Source organism: Elephantulus edwardii, unplaced genomic scaffold (genome assembly GCF_000299155.1).
Source record: "Elephantulus edwardii isolate Elephantulus edwardi_28Jun2011 unplaced genomic scaffold, EleEdw1.0 scaffold00031, whole genome shotgun sequence".
NCBI classification, from domain to species: domain Eukaryota; kingdom Metazoa; phylum Chordata; class Mammalia; order Macroscelidea; family Macroscelididae; genus Elephantulus; species Elephantulus edwardii.
Genome location: NW_006399781.1, coordinates 8,150,269 through 8,172,688, shown reverse-complemented (window position 1 = coordinate 8,172,688; position 22,420 = coordinate 8,150,269). Strand labels below are relative to the sequence as shown.

The 22,420-nt window shown below is 49.2% G+C and overlaps 1 protein-coding gene across 4 annotated transcripts in view; it reads right to left on the bottom strand.

The window, feature by feature from the left end:
- Nucleotides 1-7,878: 7,878 nt before the first annotated feature.
- Nucleotides 7,879-22,420, bottom strand: part of ECE2 (endothelin converting enzyme 2) — a 46,632-nt gene continuing 32,090 nt past the window's right edge. Inside the window, exons 1-19 of one of the 4 annotated variants that reach the window (XM_006884076.1) lie at nt 22,343-22,419; nt 21,984-22,070; nt 21,499-21,634; nt 20,924-21,139; nt 20,400-20,524; nt 20,179-20,325; nt 20,011-20,076; nt 16,459-16,647; nt 15,546-15,688; nt 15,113-15,227; nt 13,620-13,730; nt 11,863-11,961; nt 11,237-11,314; nt 10,142-10,245; nt 9,866-9,976; nt 9,679-9,746; nt 9,311-9,501; nt 9,104-9,199; nt 8,136-8,364 (exon numbers count right to left, since the gene is read on the bottom strand). In XM_006884076.1, the coding sequence (XP_006884138.1) occupies nt 8,188-8,364; nt 9,104-9,199; nt 9,311-9,501; nt 9,679-9,746; nt 9,866-9,976; nt 10,142-10,245; nt 11,237-11,314; nt 11,863-11,961; nt 13,620-13,730; nt 15,113-15,227; nt 15,546-15,688; nt 16,459-16,647; nt 20,011-20,076; nt 20,179-20,325; nt 20,400-20,524; nt 20,924-21,139; nt 21,499-21,634; nt 21,984-22,070; nt 22,343-22,381 (2,298 nt within the window). In that variant the 5' untranslated portion in view covers nt 22,382-22,419 and the 3' untranslated portion in view covers nt 8,136-8,187. Of the gene's footprint in view, nt 8,365-9,103; nt 9,200-9,310; nt 9,502-9,678; nt 9,747-9,865; nt 9,977-10,141; nt 10,246-11,236; nt 11,315-11,862; nt 11,962-13,619; nt 13,731-15,112; nt 15,228-15,545; nt 15,689-16,458; nt 16,648-20,010; nt 20,077-20,178; nt 20,326-20,399; nt 20,525-20,923; nt 21,140-21,498; nt 21,635-21,983; nt 22,071-22,342; nt 22,420 lie in introns of those variants that run through there. The other 3 variants (XM_006884077.1, XM_006884074.1, XM_006884075.1) reach the window with 3 other exon arrangements.

Here is a 22,420-nt window from a genome sequence, read left to right as displayed (position 1 = left end):
CATGTTCCTAGCTCTGCTCTGTTGACAGGAGTTGGGCAGTTCATAGCTAGCTGTTCTGTTGCTGTAGCTCTGGCTTCCAAGTGCCCATAAATTACTGATCTCTCTATTCAACCATAAAACCATAAAGGAATTCTCCTAAATCCTTATTTCTTAAAAATACTTTGTGTTGCATTCATGTACATTATTGTGTTTTTTTAATTGTTTCAGTCATGTACATTATTGTTTCTTTAAAAAACATAGAAAATCTTTTTCCCCTGTTGCACATTTTCTTACTTCTTCCTTTGCCCCCTCCCCACAATGCACCCCTTGTTTCAGATATTGTAACATGTTGGGCGGTGTTTTGATTTTTTTTTGCTTCCTCCCTCCATCCATAAATCTCTGTGACCCTGTAATTTTCCCCCACCACCAGTCGGCCTCCCTGCCCCCTTCCCCTCCCTCTGTGTGAATCCATACACATCTGACTGGTTATCCTTCTGTTTTTAAAATAACGGTCTTACACAGCATTTGTTTTTATGCACCTGAGTTAGCTCACTCAGCATTAATGTTCTCCAGACTCTACCATGTTATACAGCATTTTTCAAAATCGTTGCTCCTGAGTGCTGCATAGTATTCCATCCTAAGTCCTCTTTACAAGTTGTTGTTCTGTGCCATCAAGTTGGAACTGACTCATAGCTTACCCCTCAGCAGGTTATCAGAAGCAGGTTTTAATTGCATGGGAAGAGATTGCCCAACTTTCTCCCTTGGCACTGCTGACGGATTCAAACTGCATACCTTTAAGATTGCAGTGCAGATTCCTACCACTCTTGGATTTTGTACTATATACCACTCATGTTCCTACAGGAGACTGGGTGATATAGCAAAAAACCACAGGGAGCTAACCTTTGTATGAATGTTTGAAATGTTCTGTAGTTTTTAAATGTTCCAAAATAAAAAATTGGGGCTAGGGCAAGGGAACATGTTAAGAGACCTGAGAGATCCAGTGTTTAAAACAAATTCTGCTATTTACCAGGTGTAACAGAGGTGCAAATGACCTAAATTCTCTGAATCAGCCTTCTCTAAAATGTGGGTAATAAAATTGCTCCCTCATAAGCTTTAAGTTTAAATTGTTGTTATGCACTTTGAGTCTGAACTGACTGAAGAGTAGCTGGTGGATTTGAACCCCTTGTCTTTGGGATGACAACACAATTCCTCACCATAGACCACCAGAGCTCCCAGGTATAAAATATATATAGAAAAGTGTCTAGTTGAATGCCTGCAGATTAGACAGGGGTCTGGTTGTCATTTTTCAGCTACTTCCGATCAGCATGTTATGGATTGGATTGTGTCTTCCCCCAGCCCCCACCTCCAAGTCTGTGTTGTAAATCTCAATTTAAAGCCTATGGCTATTATCCCATTTCTGAAAGTTTTGTCTTTGTTATATTATTGGAGCAGAATTAGTGTAGGGTGTCTTCATCTATTTTTTACAAGACATAAGAACAAGCTGAGTTGGGGAAGACAGATGTGAAGCTATCCAGAGGTTTCCACGGTGCCAGAAAACAATCTGAAGAAATGGGAACCATTCCCCACAGCCAGCAGAGAGAAACCTTCCCTTAAAGTCCAAGCCCTGTTTGCACTTCTAGCCTCTTAAACTGAAGGAATAAATGTCTGTTAAATTCACTTGTGGTATTTCTGTTATAGCTCAATTCTCAAAACTCACTGCCCTCAATTCAGAACATACTCATAGCTGACCCCTCTGTGGGTTTTCCGAGGCTTTAAATTGAATGAGAGGAGAATGCCCATCTTTATCCCAGGGGATTCAAACTGCCAGAAAGGTGCCACTTTGGGGTTAGCAGCGCAGCCCCCTACCCACCCAGCCACCAGAGCTCCCTCATCAAGACACTGCAGATGCACAGCTCAGGTTCACACTTGTTCCCTGCCCTTCATCTCTGAGCACTACAGTCTCCAATCCTTTCCAGTCAAAAGCAAAATATGACATTATTTTCAAAACCCCATGGTAGCCTTTTAATTTCAGCCTCTGAATCCTCTCATGAGCTCTCCCTATTTGGCCAAATTTCCAGTCTTACATGGCAAACTGATCTCCAGCCATGGGCCTATGCACCACCAACCCTGTCCTACCTAGATCTTCCTTCACATTGCACGCGCAGACCTGCCATCCTGCCCCTAAACCATGATCTGAGCTGTAGAACTCCTAAAAACCATCCAGCTGGATCATCTGCATCTCACTAAGAGTGGCCCTTGGCGGGGCAGGCATCACATTGTTCCCACGAGATTGCAGCTTCCTTTTTTGTGATATTTTTCAGCCAAGTTGCATTCTGGTCGTTCTTACTATTAGTTCTCAAGATTGATAGCAAATGTCCCAGTCTCCTCATTTCCACACCCACCACTGTTGTGCACGCTGAATCAGAACCAACACCTAGCTGACCCTCCAGTAGGTTTTCAGAGGCAATTCATCATGCTGGAGATTGCCCATCTTTCTCCTGTGGAGCAGCTGGTGGATTCGAACCCTGTACCTTTGGGATTGCAGCACACCTTCTTACCACTAGTCCTAATACCATTACCCTTTTCAAGACACTCCACTCCCACCATGCCTCTCACCTATCCCTTTTCATTGGGTTAAACATTTCTCCATTTCTGAGCATGCTTTCCCCTTCAGGCTGATCAGCCTTTTCACACTCCAATTCCTTTTCCATGAAATGACCATCATGGTTTTCAGCTAGTAGATTCTCCCATCCTCTAAGCTCCAGCTTGATGGCACCTAACTGGGAAGCTTTTCTTACAATGTCAGATGAAGTTGGTTATTTCTCCTTTACTCCCTTCATTGTATTGATGCCTTTGAGTCAGTTCTGACTCATGACAAACCCTTATATAGAGAGCAAGATTTTCAAGGATGTGACTCTGGTAACAGATCACCAACCCTATTTCTATGCAGCCTATGGTCAGATTTGAACTACCAACCTTTCTTTTAGTAGCCCAGTACTTAACCATTTGTGCCACTTAGAGATTCCCACTATTCTTGGTGCATAATTCTCTTGACGGTCATCTACTGTGTCTTACTCAACTTTGTATGCTAGTATCCAGCATGATGTCTAGTACATAATAGGCTTTAATAAATATTTGTTGGATGAGTAGATGAATGGCTTGGCATTCATCTCCAGGCCATCTTTGTATATCATAAGGGACTCTATGGAGACCAGAACTGAATACTGGGAAATTGCTTGGTATATGTTATCTTATCTTGCATAATCTTAATCAAACTTCCCCATGGAACAGGGCAGGGAATAGCCTAGCACTTTATTAACAGTTGTACTCATGTTCATTCAAGACCACCATTCTTTATTCCCCTTTCTGCTTCAGCAATCTGATGCAAACTCATCAGGCTGTTAGGGTGACTAAGGGTGAAGGTTACATCTCTCAGCTGGTGCTTGCCTGCCCCTAGTCCCCACAGAGCTCAGTACACAGGTGCTACCTGGCTCAGTTTCAGCTCTATGTGTGCTTCAGTTCCCTGCAGCTGCCTACCTGGCACACCCGTCTGTCTTAGGGAAGTTGTTTGGTCTGGAAATGTACCTGCTGGTGGCAGGTCCACTCTGAAAACTGATGTTTTTAAGACAGATGTCTTAAGATGTCTTTAAGACAGATGCCTGAAGTTAAGTCAGTCATGAATTAGAAGACTAAACAATAGTGAGAGTATTCAGATCAGAGTTCCAGATCTGACTTTAATGAAATCTATCTTGACACTGGATGTCATGCAATCATCTGTAAAATGGAGATGATTGAACTCATTAATAACTCATGGAGGTTTAATGAAATAATATTTTTTAAATATTTAGCAGAGGCTTCAGTAAACTAGAGACTCAAATAAATGAAAGCTGTTTCTTATTTTGATTACTATTTGACACTGACCTTTTTATGTAAACATGGAGCTTGAATTCCACATTGGCATCAAATTGCTGGTCCCAGTCCCTAGCTGGGCTCTTGACGTCAGTGTCAAAGGGAAGAGTTAGGATTACCCTGCCAAGACTCTGCTTGTCATGATGCCCTCTGACCTGACAATTCACACCCTCTGTGTGACACCCAGACTTCAGAAGTCTTTTTTATTGCTCCTCAGGTTCTGCAGCTGGCTGAGTCTGTGAAGCCACCTCTTAAAACATTAAAGATAGAAGGATCTTCAGAGATCTTTTCATTTCTCCCAAGGATTGGACACACTCAAGAGGGGGTGAGGCAAGCTTAATGTCACACGGCAAGAAGCTGGTGGAGCGGAGCCTGCACCAGGTCTCCACACGTGACGGCTGGCTCTTTCCAGTGCCCCTCCTGCCGTGTCACGTGCTCCAAGGCTTGCTCTTGGGAGTTACAGCGGCCACTTTACTCCTGAGTAGCTATGTCCTTTCCTTGGTGATCAGTCAGCACTTCCCTGTAACATGACAGCTCTTTAAAAAAAATTTATCAACATCTTTATTAATTAGAGAGCATATACTTTGCTTTACAAAAGAGGAATAATAGTGTCTAGATCACGCTCTTATTTTTAGAAATAAAAAAATTATATTGTTTCTTTACAAAGTTTGTATACATTGTGTTTCACACTATCCATCATTCATACTATGTTTCATACAGTCATTCTCATTTATTATATTGTATAAAATTACTCAGCATTGAACTATGCCCACCATTGCCCTTATGACAGCTCTTTCAGAGACAGTCTGATGCCCTGAGGAGCTACGGCAGGTGTGCTGGAGTGGGCCCACTGTTCAAAGTGGCTTTCCTGGCCACTTACTCTGCCCTCCACCACATGGCTGAGTGGAATCATGGAAGAGGGTGTGTATAAATGAGTTGGGATGGGATTGGCCCATTCTCACTCTACCAAGTGTCAACAGAATGGGATTAGCAGTAGAATGTAGGCTTCTTAATACCAGTATGGAAGGAGACGCAGAGATTGCAGTGTGAGTGTTTAGGGGCCAGAGATTTCTGTACCAGTCAGACTGGGAATAACAGCCTCAGTGGAAAATGAGATTAGCATAAGTCAGAGCTGACTCAGGACTACTGTCCATGAAACTGGAGCCAGGAGCCCTTAGACAGAGTGGAGGGAGAGGAAGATCTCATAATTGGCAGGACTAAGAGAGCTTTGTAACACTGACTAAGCTATGAGGCTGAGAGTCAAAGGGGCTGCGAGCATACTGACAAGCTGTCTTGGCTGAGGAACTGCATTCAGTTACCAATCTGAATTCATCACTGTGCATATGGTTCCATGAGATCTGTGTGGCCACTGCAACTGATTTCTGATCCAGGAGTAGAACTGTGAGAGAGACCTGGGTTAAGGCTAGAACTAGAAGTAGGTACAGGAGGCCAGGGGCCATATGTGTCCTCAGAGGAATTTGTCCTGTACTGTGGGTGCTGTGATGGGGACAGCTTCTACTTCAGAAGTTAACAGAGGTCAGGTCAGAAGCCCTATTTCCATGCTGCTGACACCCTTTGTACAGCAGGCCTTAGGCTACAGTCACCCCACTGCCATCCCCGAGAGACCAGGAACCCCAGCAGCAATCACTGCCCACATTTTGCTTGCCCCTTCCAAACTCAACACACTCATCCCTTCCTATGCCCAGGGGAATAACTGAGCTTTAAAGGGAGCCAAGGAGTGCTGGTGGCTTGGTTGTCAGGAGGTATGCTGCCTACATAAAGTTACAGTTCAAATCTGTCAGCTGCTCCCCAGAAGAAAGATGGACAGTCTCCTCTCATGTGATTTACTCGATGGTACACACAACAAGGGAATAAAGACAGGACTCTTCTGTTCATTCTTATTTTACAGATGAAGAAACAGAGATTTGTAGAAATTAGGTAACAATTCAAGTTCATACAACCAGAAGATCTGGTCCTTTTGCTTACCAGTAATGTGATTAGGGTAGATCTGTAAAATGGACACTGTTGTTGCTGTGTACCGTTGAGTCAGAAGCAACCCACAGCTGACCTTCCAGTGGGTTTTCAGAGGCAATAATGGCACGGGAGGAGATTGCTCATCCTCCCACAAAGCAAGTGGAGGATTCGAACTGTGTGCCTTCGCGATTGCAGTGGAGGTTCCACAACTAGGCCACCAAAGCTCCCTAAAATGGAGACTACTCTGTACCACTGAGTCAGAACTGACCCATAGCTGCCCCTCCGGTGGGTTTGCAGAGGCAGTTAATCACTTGGGAGGAGATGGTGGGATTTGAACTGCATGCCTACAGGACTGCTGCATAGCTTCTCGCCACTAGGCCAGTGCTTAAAATGATGGTTGCTGAGGAGTCAAAGAGCTCGTGAAGGTCAAAGTGCTAGGAGGCCAAGTGTGTTTAAGGGACAGTATTATTCATCTTTGTGTCATCAGTGCCTGGCACATTCCTAGTAGTCAACACACTACAAGAAATAAACCTATAGGGAGCTCTTGTGGCCGCATGGTAACACATGCTGCAGTCCCAAAGGCACGAGGTTCAAATTCATCAGCTTCTCTTGAGGGAGAAAGATGGACAGATTCCTCTCATGTGATCAACTGCCTCTCAAAACCTACCAGCGGGTCACCTGCAAATCAATGGCACACGCCATTCACCATGGATGTAAAAATGAAGACACAAAATGAACCACCTAGACTGGTGCCTGGAGCCCAAGGAAAACATCCAAATCTATAGCTGTTGACACAGTTCTGACTCAGCATCCCCCCCTCAGGTTTCCAAGATTGTAAAGGTTTCTGGGAAGAGACTGTTCCTCTTGCTCCTGCGGAGAGGTATGGGGACTTGAACTCCTGACTTAGTGGTTAGCAGCCTGACAGTTTATACACTCTGCCACCAGAGATCTTCCACAAACACTCCTTTTCCCTCCCTTGTGCTGGAGCATGGTAGCCCTGCAGCCTCAGTGCCTGGCCCTTGGGAGGTCTTGATGAGTGAGTGTGTGAACACAGAATGAGTGATGTCAGGCTCTCTGAGCCTGTGAGGCAGGGGGGCCAGGCTTGATCTCTCAGCTATGAGCAGAGGCTCAGGGTGGCATGCCTGCTGACCTGCCAGCACTGCCTGCCACTGCGTGACAACAAGTAAGGGTTCCCCATCTTCCAGGCTGACCCTGGTCCAGGAGTTATTCAGGCTGTCAGGGCCAGCAGTCTGCACAAGTGGAGATGCAGGAAGTCCTTCCAGCTGCATAACAGATGGCCATGGAGAAATGGCCACGGGAGACAAGGACGGACTCTGCCCAGATGGATGCCGTAGCATCCCATTCCTCCTCCCTGCATCATTCTCCATCTCTGGGTTTCCAGTCTCAACCCCCCATGTCTGGTGAGTGGATAGATGAGTTTCTAGAGGATGGTTGGTCTATAGAAGGTGCTCAGTAGACGCTGGTGAGATGAGTGAATAAAGGAGAGCAAGACTAAAGGAAGAGACAGGCTGACTGATGCGTGTCTGTTTATTGGCACAGGGTCCTACAGGGCCAAGACCACTCCCTCCCCACCCTCTTCCCTGTAAAAATAAACTTTGCCTTCCCACCCTGCTTTATCGTCTTCTTCAGTGGGAGAATCGCTCACCCCTACGACTTGTACCCTAACAGACAGGCACCAGCACAGCCTGCACACCCACACACAGCCCCTCTCAGCCCTGGGAAGCAGGAAGGCAGCAGAAAGCGCTTGATAGGCCCTTAGAGTTCTACTAAGAACTGAGCACAGTTGATATTTTGGGGGCAGGGGCAGCAGTACTGGAGCAGCAGCATGAGGAGCAGGGTGGGGACAGCCCTGAGTAGGGCTGTAGGTCGCTGGGTCCGCTCCCAAGTGAGCTCTGGGGAAGTCTGGGAGGCACATCACTAGGCTCTGCGTGGCCAGAGTGGGCAGGCACAGCGGGCCCCACGGCCACCAGGCTGGGAGCACCTGGCACCATAAGGGGCAGATTCCTTCCTATGGAGGCTGGTGAGCCCTCTTGCCAAGCCTCCTTCATGTGGCTACCCAGACAGGGTGACATGGAAGGAGGTCACAGTGAATGGAGGGGCTCTGATGGAGGCAGGGGCACCCCCAAAGCAGAGGCACAACGTGGTGGTTGAGGAGGGACTGGGCCTCATGTCGCCGGTGGTAATGAAGGGCTGGACACAGCCCACCTGTGTTTGCCTTCACCTAGTCCCAAAGCGAATACTGTCTCTGGTCCAGCTGCCCCAGGCCTCAGGGCCAGCTGGCCATTTCTCCCCCACCCAGATGGCCTACCACACCTCACACAGCTGCCCTGGGTTCATGGGGGAGCCGACAGGGCAGCCGAAGTGCCGCAGGAAGTCTCGGGAGTTGGAGAGAGTGCCCAGCACTCGGAAGCGGGCAGGGCTGTGGGGGTCGGTCACCAGCCCCTCGTGAGAGCTCTCTGGTGTGCGGACCGAGCACCACACCTGTGGGCCAGGACAGACACGGGGACATATGGCGTCCAGTGGGGGCTAGGGCCACAGGGCTCTGCTTCAGCAGAACCATCCCAGGGGCACAGATGGCTGGTGCCCTAGCCCCCAGGTCAGGAGGGCTCTCAGGCCACTTCTCCAGGCCTTAGGGAGGATGGACACAGCTCAGCCATCTCTATCTCAGCTCCTCTGTCAGCAAAGGGTACCCACCCGCCCCAAATCCTGGAAGGGCTTTCAGACCTGCCCTGGATGTTGGGTTGCAAGGATGGATATATCTGGGGGTGGGAGGGAAGAGTTACAGAGTCCCCAGAGACAGCCAGGGATGGTGTGAAGAACCAGAGGAGGCCCAGCCTAACTTCCATCCTGGCCACTTCTTATCCTGGGGGGATCTCTGGGTGGCCATTTTTGTGTCCCTAAGCTTCAGTTCCCTTTGCCATACTGAACTCACAGAATTATCGTGGGGATCGAGTGCCCACTACCCGTCCTTGGTTCCTCAAGCAGGGCAGCGCTGCCCTTTGAGGTCTGTGAAACCCTTCTAATGAGTTCTCTCCCCTCAGAGTGCTGTTTTTGGGGGCCCCAGTTGAGAGGCTCAGGGCACAAGGCCTTCTCAGCACCCCTCCACACCCCAGCTCCAGCCTAGGCCCTCTCCTGCAAGCCCCAGGTGGCCTCCTACGTCACAGACACCAAAGGCTGAGGAGGAAGGGTGGACCCCTAGCCTCCCATTTGGGGACAGTACCTGGGCAAATCCCACAAAGAAGAGCTGGTGGTTGGTGAGGCCCACGGCTGGCAGCTGCTGCTCCTCCCCGTGCTTTCTCAGCCACGCTTTGTAAGCCTGGACCAGGCACAGTGGGTGACAAGTCGTCAGCGCCTGACCCCCTCCACCCAGCGCCCTTTCCACCAGCTGGGTGGGGCTCAGCACAAGCGTGCTGGCCAGGCCACTCACGTTATAGGCAGCCTTAAGGCCCCCATTGTCAGCGATGTTCTCCCCCAGCGTCTGGCGCCCGTTGAGCTTCTCCCCGTTGACCTGGTACTGGCTGTACTGCTCCTCCATGCAGGCCGTGTGGTTCCGGAAGGTTGCCAGGGACTCATTCTGCCACCAGGGCCGAAGGTTCCCTTCCTTGTCGTACTCACGCCCTGGGGAGACCTCACCTGTGAACTCCACTAGGATGCACTTTGCCCCTTTGCAGCAGGAGGGCCCTATCAGCCCTGATCTATAGAGTCAAGAGCCCCTTAAGTCTGGTCCCCAACAACTAAGGCCTTGCTGGAGCCACCGGGAATTCTACACTCGAAGGACAACTCTGTGGCCCCTACCTTGGTCATCAAAGGCATGTGTCAATTCATGGCCCATCACCACGCCAATGCCACCAAAGTTTAGGGCTCTGGTGGGTGAAGAAGAAAGAGGACAGGACAGAGAGACTTCAGATTCTCACCACTAGCCCTGTAACCAGCTCCCCCACGCGCCCAAGCCGCAGCCCCCATCCCACTGCCTCAGACACACTTGGGATGGTTGCGGGCATAGAAGGGGGCCTGGAGGATGCCAGCAGGAAAGACGATCTCATTCTTGGTTGGAAGGTAGTAAGCATTCACCGTCTGGGGGGTCATGCTCCACCTAGGGAAGAGGGGGAGGCTGAGGCTGATATCCGTCCTGATGCCCTTCCCGGCCCAGCATCCCAACCTACCTCCTGCAAGGGCCTGTTACTCTTTTCCAGGAGCAGGCCTGCCACCCCTCCCCCTGCTCGGGAAACCTTCCCCAGCCCTCCCCACACACACTCACTGTTCCCGGCTGGGCGGCTTGCGGAGCTGGTCAGCCATCACCTTAGCAGAGAAGTTGTACAGATTCAGCATGTTCTGGAAGAAGGAATCTTCGGACACTTCATACTGTGGCAGTGTTGGGAAAGAGAAAAGCATACATAAGAACATGCTGGAGGGAATAACATCTTAGCTCGGGCACTCTTATCACTTCTCTGAGACTCAGTTGCCTCAACTATAAAATGGGAATAAAACACCTACTTTAGAGTACCATTGTGATGATTAAATGGGATCACCTATACAGGAAAATAAATACCAACTGCCAATATTTAAAAGAGCAAATGCTGTAGGTAGGAGTCCTGGTGGTAACGTGGTGGACTGCTAACTGAAAGGTCATTGGTTCAAATATGCCAGCTGTTCCAAGGAAGAAAAAGAGTGGTCATTCTTTCCCTCACAAAGATTTACAGCTGCAGAAACTGGATGGAGGGTTTATATGAGTCAGAAACAACTCCACAGGAGTGGGTTTTTACATTGTAGGTGGTCTATTTTTAGACGAATTCAAAAAACTGTATGAACTAGGTACTAAGGCTGATGTTAGGTGCCATCAATTATAGCTCACAGTGACCCTATGAGCAACAGGTCTGAGTCCTGTCCTGTCCTGTGCCGTCCTCACCACCTCACACTCGAAGCCACTGCTGTCGTTGCCACGTCAGCCCATCTCACTGGGGGTCTTCCTCTCTTTCACTGACCCTCTGCCCTTCCATGTATGATATCCCTTTCCAAGGATATTCATTTCATAATAACATATCCAAAATATGAGAGACACACTAATAGGATCCTCATTTTACAGATGAAGAAACAGAGGTTCAGGAAGCTTATGGAAGTGATGCAAGGTCATAGTTATTTAGGGATAGAAACAGGGTCTGACTTTGGTGTGACTCTAAATCCTTAGACTGTAAACATATTTTGCTGCCATCTGGCCTGCAACCTGGCACAGAGTTAGTACTGAGAACCAACAAACATCTCTCTTCCATTCTCAGCGCCTGACCTCAATTAGTGATCCCACAGAACAGTGTTCTCCACAATGCTGAAGTCATGACCGGTAGGCAGAGGTACTCACCCCATCATAAATATCATCCAGCTCCTTGGGTTCCAGGATGAAGTCTGGGAAGCCAATCATGTCGTAGATGGCATCTGCCTACAGAGGCCAAGGGTTTTCCTTCTTCATGGGTCCTTTACTGTCACAGACCATTAACTGTGCTCAAACTGCTAACTGAAAGACTGGGAGCTTGAGCGACTCAGAGGTATTTCAGAAGAGAAGGACTAGGGGTCTACTTTCAAAACACTTAGCTCCTAAGAGCTCTATGAGATGTGCTATGGACCAAGCAGCACAGTTCCACTCTGACACATAAAGTCCCCATGAACTGGACGTTCCCGGAAGGCAAAGGATCAACTGACTGAGGTCTCATGAAAACTATCCTTCGGCATATGATTAGGTATTATTTGCATGGTAAGAGTCCAGAATAAGAGCTAGATAGTAAAGGGGACTGAGGAGGGGAGGTGTGGTTGTAGGGGTGGGCGGGGGGGGGGGAAATGTGCAACAATGAATGAATGGAAATCCTAAGTCTCTGTAAACTTTCATTAAAATTAATAATAATAATTAAAAAAAAACCAGGAAGGGAGGGAACCCCACCCTATCCTTCATCTCCACCACAAGATGGCGCCCCAACCCCAGCCACAGCTCACTTTCTCCTTAGCTGCCTGGCGGGTCTTCTCATCCATCCAAACCAGCTGTCCCAGGGCCTCCTCAAAGGCTGTACGGATCTCACTGATCATTCCCTCTGCCTGGGAGGGAGAGGGCACAGGTCAGCCTTCTACCTGGACTCAGTGCATCACTTCTCCCCAACCCCCAACATCCCTTACTGCACCCCTGCAGAGGCGCACATAGGCGTGTCTGGTTCTTGAAGGAAGGGCAAGCTGGGGCAGATGGAAAGAAAACAATGTTTGTCAGGGCACTGGCGTACCGGGTGGGTGGCTTTCAATATAATTACTGAAAAATTTAATTGATAATAAGCTAATTGAATGGATATAATTTTCTATGGTTTTGTTTTTGTTTTTTTTTTCATTTGTCTCAGTGCTTGAGGATAGAACCAGCAGACAGGAAACTACCAGCATGGAGACATGACCCCAGGGGGCTGGATGGGGTCCACACGCCCAGCCCCTGCCAAGAAAAGGACGGCTGAACTGATAGAATTTTAATACAGTCTATTGATTTTTATCCGCTCACAAATGTAAGACAACAGTAGAATCCTTGGAAAGTTGACAAGAATTGAGAGAAGGGAATGGATAGCATTTATAATCTTTCTTAGAAAAATTGTTATGTTTTGATTTCTACTTCTAGTGTTTTCTTTGCTAGATGTATATAGTATCCTATTATGCTGGACAATGTAGATTTTTTTTTGTAATCTGCTTTACATTTATAAATATATTACCAGTTTCAAGGCTGCCTCATAATCTACTCTAGTCACTATTATGCTATGCCTTGTAGTTGGTCACAAAAGTTGTTTTCCTTTCTCTCTACAATAAATAACTTTTTCACAAACATCTTTGTAAATAGTATTTTAAATATACTCATTACCATTGTGCAATAAATGATGTATTTTTCCCCCTAGGTATATCAGTAATGCAAGCTCACTGGTATAACTGGTATAAATAATCCAGATTGATTTCTACTCCTAGTCTCTTCTTTTCTAGATATTGAATTATGCTGTACAATGTAGATATTTTTGGTAATCTGCCTTTCATTTACAAATATATTATCAGTCTTAAGGCTGGAATGTACAGAAAATTTTAAAAGACGGAAAAATTCTTTATAATCTCATCACCCAAAGCAATCATTGCTAATGGGTTGATGAATTTCCTGATAGGCTAGGTGTATGTTTTTCTTTTTATCTAAATGTCCTACATAGGGAGGTTTGAGGACTTAGTGTTAAATAGTTGTGTTTCCACCCCAAAGGCACACAGTTCAAATCCACCAGCTGCTCCACTGAAGAAAGATGGGCAGTCTCTTCCCACACAATTTATAGCCTCTAAAAACTCGCTGGAGAACTTTTTTCCACCATAAGTGACATCAATAAACGTTTGTTATTTTAAAAAAAAAAAACCACCACACAACAATAAGACTTACCAGAGGGTCAGTTATGAGTCAGTTCTGACTTGATGATACATAACAACAACAACAACATGCATACTGGTGGCCTGATGGGTAAGGAGCTGCACGGCCAAGCCAAAGGCAAGTGGTTAGAATCTACCAGCTGCTTGGAGGGAAAAAGACGGGAAATGTCTGCTCGTGCAATTTACAGACTTTGAAAACCTGCTACAGACTTTGAAAACCTGCTGGAGGGTCAGCTATGAATCAGACGGCACATGACAATGCAATACATGAAAGAATAGTGAATTTTAAATAAAACAAGGATAGTACTAGAAAAAGGTTGGAAACTCACAATTTCTTTGCTTTGCCGGTCAAATGTGGCCTTCACAAACAGGGACCCCAGAGCGAAGCCAAGGGCGTCGTCCGTGTTGGAGATGCACGTCTGCCATCTCGGCATGCAGGACTGTCAGGGGACAGAGGGCCAGGCCTCTCAGAGTCAGCTCGGCCCTCTAGTCTATGGGGGCCTTTAGTTCCTGGGGCTAGCGGCTCTTAGCTCTGGAATTGGGGTGTTATCACTCCCTGGATGCCAGGAAAATAAAATGAAGGGGAATAGCTCAGTGCCACCCCAGGAAAGAGACTTTGGGAGGAACAAGTGTGCTGCCCACTCTTCTGAGCACTCTCCTCTTCTAACATTTCTAAGAGGCCCACTGAGATCCAGAAATTTCTTTGCTCGATTCCACATCCATATTACATCCAGTTCCCACACCAGAAATCTGGGAATCATGCCAACTTGCTCCATCTCAACGCTCACATTCAGCCCATCACCAGCTTCTGTATCTACACAGATGCTCCACTTTCTCCCCTTCACCCCTTTGCTATTGTCCTAACTCAGAACATGCGCTGCTCGTGCCTGAAGGTTGCAGATTCCTTCCAACTACATTTTCGGGTCCTCTGCTCCTCTCCACTTAGCTGCCAGAGATTACTGAACACATAAACCAAACCACGTCACTCCTCTGATTACAAGCAGCCCAAGGCTGCCATTCCTGAAAAGCCAAACTGTTCAGCACAGCTCAGGATCCTACATGGACTGTCTTATGCACCCTCTCAGCAAACGCTGAGTCTCTGCTGGTCTGTACTAAGGCTCCTACCAGAACACAAGCAATTCTATCCTTTTCTGGCCTCTGGCAGTTAATAAGTTCACAGAGTTTCCAGAGGCATATTGTTTAGGAAGTGGATGTCACTCCTGCTTCCAATAGACGATCGTTATAGAAAGGCTTTGGCTCTTTTGTCCATAGGGACACTATGGAGCATGGTCGGCTCAATGGCAATCAACAACAGGAGTGAATATGCTCTTCCTTCTACCTTGGAATGCCCTTTCATGGTGAACTTTTCTAATGTCACTTCCTTACAGAAGCCTTCCAGGTGTTGTCCCCACCTCTGTCCTGTAGCACGAAGGTCTGTCACTCAATGTGACATCTCACATCAAAATGTTTACATGCCTACTTCCTCATTCCTGAACCACATATACTCATCATCATCATCATCATCCAAGCTGAGTGCCATGCACTGAGGAAGGGCTTCACGTATATTAAACTTCTTAATCCTTACAACAACCTCACAAGGTATCCCTGCTTTATAGACCAGGAAATGGAGAGTCAGGAGGCTGGGTGACATACTCAGGGCCTCCCGGGCTAAAAACATGGATTGGAACTCAAGTCAGCTACTTCTGATTACCATGTTTCCACTATTCCCACTACGCTGTGAGGCAAATGGCACTTGGCACACAGTAGGTGTGATGCATCAGCGAGGCTGATCAAAAGGTGCAGCCTGAGGCAGAAAGCCCACCTTCTTGGTGCCATAAAGGGTCTCGAGCAGCTTCTCCTGTGCAGATTCAAAGCGCCGGTCCAGGCTCGAGGTTGTCTTCTGCACCAGGTTCCAGATCAGGTAATTGTTCAGGATGCTAGCATTCAAGGGAGAAGGAGGGGGCAGTCTCAGGAACATGGAGGCAGCAGGAGCCCCCAGAAGCAAAAGTGAGAGCTGTCCCAGAATCCCTCCCACTCGCCCAGAGACACACACCTGCCTGCAGAAGTCAGGCTGGAGCAGAAACTCCAGCCTAGGGAGAGCAGCCAGCAGATATTCTGTTTGGGTGTCTGGAAGGCCCAGCACCCTTGTCAAATGCTACCCTCTGTCTGCTCTGGACAGTCCCTAAGCCCTGTCCCTGTCCAGGACCTCCAGAGAGCCCTGAGCCACAACCTCGGCATCTTGGGCTTCTCCCCACCTCGGCTCTGTGCGGTTGATGAGCTCTGACACTTGCTGCAAATAATCTGTCCCGTACACGACCACAGGCTCAGAGTCACTCAGCTCCAGGGGTGGCAGCAAGAAAGACAAGAACTCCAGCCAGTCCATGGAGGGCGCCAGGATCTAGGAGCAGCCAAAGAAAACGGAGCCAGAGCCTGAAGCCTCCCTGCGTTCAGCTGGGCTTCAGAAGCCTCCTCCCCCACTGGTCTGCTGCAGCCTGGGAGCCCTTTCCCATCACCATGGCAACAGCTATTGGCTGCTTGGTGACCCCTTCCTGTAATACACCCTTTTCCAGGTCTGAGCACCTCTCTATCTGGGAGCCTGATCACTATGTACACAGGTGGGAGACCACCTGGAGGTGAGGTCCAGCTAGGGCAAAGATACTAAAATCGTTCCATAGATTGATAAAATACCACTCTTCTGAGGTTTTCAAGGTACCTGCACACTCGGCCCCTCCCCTGGGCCCCCAACTTCTCCATAATTAATCAACTAAAAGGTTGCTGCCTGGCATGTTTAGGGCTATCCAGGAGCCTGACGCAGCTCTCTCTCCTGACTGTTCTGTGGGCATATGATACAAGCTGTCAGAGATTTCTAAATATCACACCCCCACCATCCCTCAGCAACAAGAAAGGGACCAAAGGACTGCCCAATGTCAGGTGGCCTGAAACGATAGCATGGCTCTTTTTCAGTATAGCAACAGCGCAGCTGGGAAGCTCCAAAAAGGAGTGAGGGAATGAGTGAAGGATCAGCTGCCTCTGATAGACGGCAAGGGGCGGGACGGACACAAACACACACACACACACACACACACACACACACACACACGCACGCACGCGCGCGCGCGCTGTGCTGGGCCTCTTCCCTCCCAACTCTCAGGTCTCTGCCTGCCCCACCTGCAGCTCAGCAATGCTCATCTTATGATAGATCTTCTCCTCGTCACGCCGCTGGTCCTGGGGGACAGTGATGTTGGCCAGCTGGGTCTCCAGCTCCAGCACACGCTGCATCTGCTCCCGCGTGGAGGCTGGCTGTCCACCCAGCAGCAGCCCCAGCTCCTCCATGTAGTCCAGGTAAGCGGTGAGCACCTGCCAAGGCCCAGGGGCGCCCTCAGACGCCAAGAGGGTCTACTCTGGCTGCACCCCCCATCGCTGTCCTTGGTGGCCCTCCTCACCGTGCTTCATTCCTGTCATCCGCTCCTCTCTGGCGGTTCGAATCCACCAGCGACACTGCAGGAGAGAGGCAATCTCCTCCTGTGTGATTTACAGCCCTGGAAATCCCACCGGAGGATCAGCCAGGAGTTGGTTCTGACTTGTGTCAACATGATTTTTTTGGTTTTGCTTCGAGTGATTGTTTTGGTTTACCATCTACTTCCCAGGAAGAAGGTAAACTCCAAGAGATCAAGGACTCACTCACTCTGGCTTATTTACAACGGCACTCCCCCACCCTCCATCCCCAGGCCTAGCACAGAATTTAAAACGAAATAGTTGCTGTCAAGCTGATTCTGATTCCTGGCAGCCCTGTGCGTCACAGAGCAGAATCGTTCCATCAGGTTTTCACGGTTGAAACCAATGGCCAGGCCTGTCTTCCAAGGTGCCTCTGGGTGGGTTTGAACCACCCAACCTTTCAGTTAGTAGTTAAGTGCTGAACTATTTGTGTGACCTACAGACCCATGGGTTCTAATACTGAACAGGTGTTCTGTGCAGTGGGCAGGCCTGCTCCTCACTCTCTGCCTTCCCGTTTGCTAAAGCCCAGATTAATCTGGGTCTCCCCAGATTGTCAGTGGTCATGCGATCTCCTTTAGCAGCTGAGAGGACCTCGTGGGGAGCCTGATCCACAGTAACTTCAACTTCTTCTACCTCCTATTCCACCAGGCCTCAAACGTCTTCATCCCTCTCTGGCCACCAAGAGGGAGAAGAGCAGAGGAAAGAACCAGTTGATGACCACATAGGTATTCCCATGTCAGGCTCCCTGCCAGGCCTATACCTATCTGTGTCTCTGCCCTGCTCACGCACCTGCACAAAGTAGACCCTGTCAGTCACATCTTATAGATGATGAAACGAGCTTGGGAGTCATGTCACAAACTAGCTGCTGGTAGAGTTAGAATGTGGACAGGGTCAATGACCGCGGGGCCACAGCCTCAGCCTGGCTCAGTGACTCCGTGTGGCCTTCTTCAAGGGGACCAGTCCACATTCTCACCCTGAACTCGCCTGTCACCAAAGGCTCCTCTTCCAGTTCACTGAGTTTCAGTTCCCTTACTTAATATCCATTCTCTGCACTTCATACCTTTCCTTCTCTCCCCCTACCTCTATTCTTCCTAGCTGCTGTGTCTGATGAAGGGCTCTGCATATCAGTTCCAGTCATCATGGCTCCTGGGTGACGGGAAGGTTGTTAGCTTAAGCAGTGATTTTGCACCACCCCCTCAACTCACTCTGGTAGTCTAGTCATAAGAAGCTATGCTACAGTCCTGAAGGCACATAGTTCAAATCTGCCAGCAGCTCCATGGTTTGATGAGCAGCCTCCTTCCGTGAGATTTACTGCCCCTGGAAACCCTCTGGAGGGGCAGTTATGGGTTGGTTCCAACTCAACAGCACACAACAAATTGACTTCCCCCTTTCTCTCCTTCACTTCTTTCCTGCAGCTTACGACTTACTTTGAAGACCTTCCTGAACCCTGTTGTGGATTGCATTGTGTCCCCCAAAAGCATGTATTATAAATGTTAACCTGTGGCTATCATTCCATTCACAATGGGTCTCATATTTGTGTAGGTTGTGTTTTAAGCCAACTACCTTTCAATCGTAAAAGGAGCAGATGAGGCATAGAGATTGAAGCAGAGACAAGGGGGAGATTAAGTCCTGTCTCCTAAACTGAGAACAAGTACGTTTATCTGTTAAAGTCACTTACTTGTGATATTTCTGTTAGAGCAGCTCCCTTGTGGCACTCAGTAATTGTGTTATTCCTAAATTTTTATCCTATCTTTACATTTAATGGAAGAAGAATTGGCCTTTCCATGTCCTTTCCTTAACTTTTGCACTGTAGCCTCCCCATTCCAGGAAGACCTCCCACCCAAGGCATCCGGTACATCGACAAGCAAATCCAAGCCTCTCTTCATCCTTTCTCAAGTACTTAACTATGTGGTTTCCTCTTGTTCCATAAATTCTCACCTCCTCTGATATCAATGATGCAATTCTTCTTAAAATGCAAAGACACAGTCCACGTACACATAGCTCTTCCACTTCTGAGTTTTCCTTCCTATTGCTACACACCTCAGTCTGAAATGTGATCCACAATGCCCTACTTAACCTGAGTCTGTAGTGGTCTGGTCTACCTGCCCTTCCTGCTTCTGTCAGTCACTCCTTCTTACAGCAGAGTCCTTGGATAAGCTCTTCTCTTGGCTTGGAACCAGCTCCCTTCGCCGCAGCCTGTCTTCACTTGTTATATGCACTTTCAGGAGCCCATCCCTCCCCTGTACATGTAACAGAAGCTGTGTAAATAGTTATTTCATGCCTTCCCCCACTTGGAAGTCGGTGACAATTTCTTATTCACCACTGTGTCTAGAGGAGGGTCTCACCTTTACTTACTGCTCAGTAAACATTTGTGAAGGAATAAAAGGAGAACAAACAGCTCTGCTGGCTGTCCCACCCCACAACAGTCTCCTTCACTGGATTTATTTCTTCCATTCCTTTAAAATGTGCTCCTTTAAAATACAATAAGTAGAATCCAGACTTTAAGGAACCACTGAAGCTATATGAACTCTTCAACTACTGTGCTAAGATTTAAATCTGAAGCCAATAATATTTACTTTAGGACACAGATTGCCAAGCCTTTCTTCTATGTCACCTCTGTGTGAGTTCAAACTGCTGACCTTTCAGTAAAGAGCTGAGTGCTTAACCATTTGTGCCAGCCAGGCATATGGACTCAAGACTCATTGCCATCGAGTTAGAACTGACTTGGCTAATTCTCCAGCAGGTTTTCAGAGGCTGTAAATCACCCAGGAGGAAACTCCCCATCTTTCTCCCTCAGAGCAGCTAGTAAACTCCAACTGTCTGCCTCTGAGTTGACAGTCTAACGCATTAGGCCACCAGAGTTCTCTAGGCATATGGTTTGTTTTTGTTGTGTTCACCTAGCTGACCCTCCGCCAGGTTTTCCGAAGCAGTTAAATCCCACAAGAGGAGACTGCCCATCTTCTCCCAGAGCAGCTGGTGGATTTGAACCGCGTACCTTTGTGTTGGCAGCGCAATTCCTTGTCCCTAAGCCACCAGAGCTCCCTAGGCACAAGGCAGGTGCCCATAAAATATTCTCTGCATGAATAAAAGGAAGAAAGGGAGAGAGAAAAGGAGGAGGAGAAGACAGCTCACTACGCAGGAGAGGCTCCCCTTCCTCTTTGACTGTGGACAAAGGGGAAAAGCAAATGGGGGGGTTGAGGGGAGGGCTCAGAGCACATTCCTTACTTTCTCATTGGCAGTCTTGTTTAGGTAGTAATCTCTAGAGGGCAGAAAGAGCCCAGACTGGTCCACCTGAAACAGGAATAAAAGCAGCTGAGGATCTCCACAAACCTGGACTCCAGCCCACTGTCCCAGGGCAGGGGAGCCTGGTTTCACCTCTCCTCACCCTTGTACCTGGATAACATTGCTGTTGGAACTCTTGGAGTCAGCACTGATGTAGACAGTAAAGAAAGGGGTGGCTCTGTAGGTCCCTGCCACTGACTTTAGTACCTCCATGAAGTTGTCCTGGTCCCAAGGTCCCGTAATGTTCCAACCACCAATCTGGAGAGAGCGGAATTCATTGCACAGGGCTCTCCAGTGTGCCCCTAGGCTGCACCCTCTCCTGAGCTCTCTACCTTGTCAATGAGGTCTCGCAGAGGCTGGGCCCCCAGCTCCTCGATGCGCTCCACATGCAGGCAGGACAGGTAGAAACGCTGGGTCTTCCGTTCAGCTTCACTGCTGGAGTTGAAGGTAGAATTTTCTGTGGAGTAGAAGACAGGGTCCAGGTGACAATGGGGTTAACTGCTGTGGGGGAGTCTGCTGCGGGTCTGCTCTGTGAGCAATCTCTCTGACATAGACTCAGCTGCTCTGATAATTTCCTCCCCCTTATCTGGGGAGACCCAGGAGATACCTAAGCCCCTGAGATGCCCCAGTACCTGCCATGCCTGCACAGTGCTCCAAATGGAGTGCAGAGGGGCACCCCCTCCTCATACTCAGCAGGTCTGGCTCTCCCACTCAGTGCCCATCTCTGCTTCTCAGAAGATCCTACCCTGTGCGTTTCCTACCCAGGGATGTTACTCGGTTACTCTTTCTCTTGTTGGTTCCCAGCCTTTGTCACTACCAAGCGGTGACGACTGGCAGAGCCACCAGGCCCACTCACCCAGCAGGTGCTTCAGAATGGCCTGGTTCTGGTCCCAGAGGCTGTTGAAGGTGTTCCACCGAGAACGCCCATCGGGCAGAGGGTTTCTCTGAATCCAGCCTCCACATGAGAACTGGTAAAAGTCTTCGCATGGGCTCACTCCACGATCCAAAGACTCCAGGATTTTTCCAGCCACTCGAATGCAGGCCTCTGTGAGGCAGGTGCTGTGGGATGGATCTAGCAGAGGACAGAGTAGAGGACTGTCAATCTGTTGTTGTGTGCCATGGGGTTGTAATTGACTCATTACTGATCCTCTAGCAGGTTTTCAGAGGCAGTAAATCCCATGGGAGGAGATTTTTGATTTATCATCTTTCTCCCATGGAGCAGCTGGTGGATTTGAACTGTGTGCCTTTGGAATGGCAACACAACTCCTTACCACTAGGCTGAGTTCCCTGGGAGGCCCATGACAGCAGAAAGGTTGTCAGATTAAAAAGCCAGTGCTGAGAGGCTGTGTGGCTCTAGACTGAGACTATTTCACGGGCCCTTTTGAGAGGCTCCAGAGTTCCCAGGCTGGAGACAAGTACGGACCTACTTACCTCTGTGGTATTGGATCCCCAAGGCCACAAGACAGCCCAGAAGCAAAGCAGCCAGCAATAAAGAGACACCCGCCAAGACCAGCTCCAGCTGCGTGTGTGAGCCCAAGAGGCGTCTGGTCGCTTTCCGGAATCCCACCTGGGGAGTGCAGAGTGACACAGAGAGAGGGAAAGAGAGAGATGGGCAGGGTCTCTACGACCACAGAAGTCTTTCTACAGGGCAAAAGCACAGGAGCCATGAAGCAAAGGCAGTATGGGGTTAACTTGGGGTTCAGGGGCCATGAGGCAGAGGCCTGGCTGGGCCTTGAGCCTGTTTGTGCAACGTCATGGCAAGAAAGGCCTCGCCATCGTCACAGCGTCACAGCGCAGAGGCCAGAGATGGAGTGGGGATGGGGCCAACGACCAACAGGGCAGCCCAGACCTCCTGGGTGCGCCAGGGGTCATGCTAGGGCTGGGGCCTGCTGAGAAAAGGGGAGTCCCTTGCTCACCTCCAAGGCGTCCGGGGAGGACCCGCTCTCTATGGGGGTCTCGGGTGCATCTTCATCCCGAAGTGTGGCGCGTTTGTACTCCACCATCTGCCAGAGAGTTCGGGGACCCCAGCCGCGGTCAGGCCTGGAGAAGGCTGTCTGTCCACCGCACTCAGAGACCCCCCCGCCCGTCCCACCTGCCCCGGCACTTTGGCCAGGGGGGCGTCCATCAGACTCTATAACCCGGCCCCCAACGACGCAGACCTATTTCGCTGAGCGCCGGCCCCCGCCCGACACCGCCGGCCACCTCGCGGCCGCCCCCTCCACCGGGCCCCCCATCACCCTGCTGCGCGCCCCTGGGGCCTGGCGCCCCTACTCACGTCGCCGCCGCCGCCCAGCTCCTGCAGCGCCACGTTCATGGTGGAGTCGCGGCGGGCGGCGCCCTAGGGCGCGGGGCG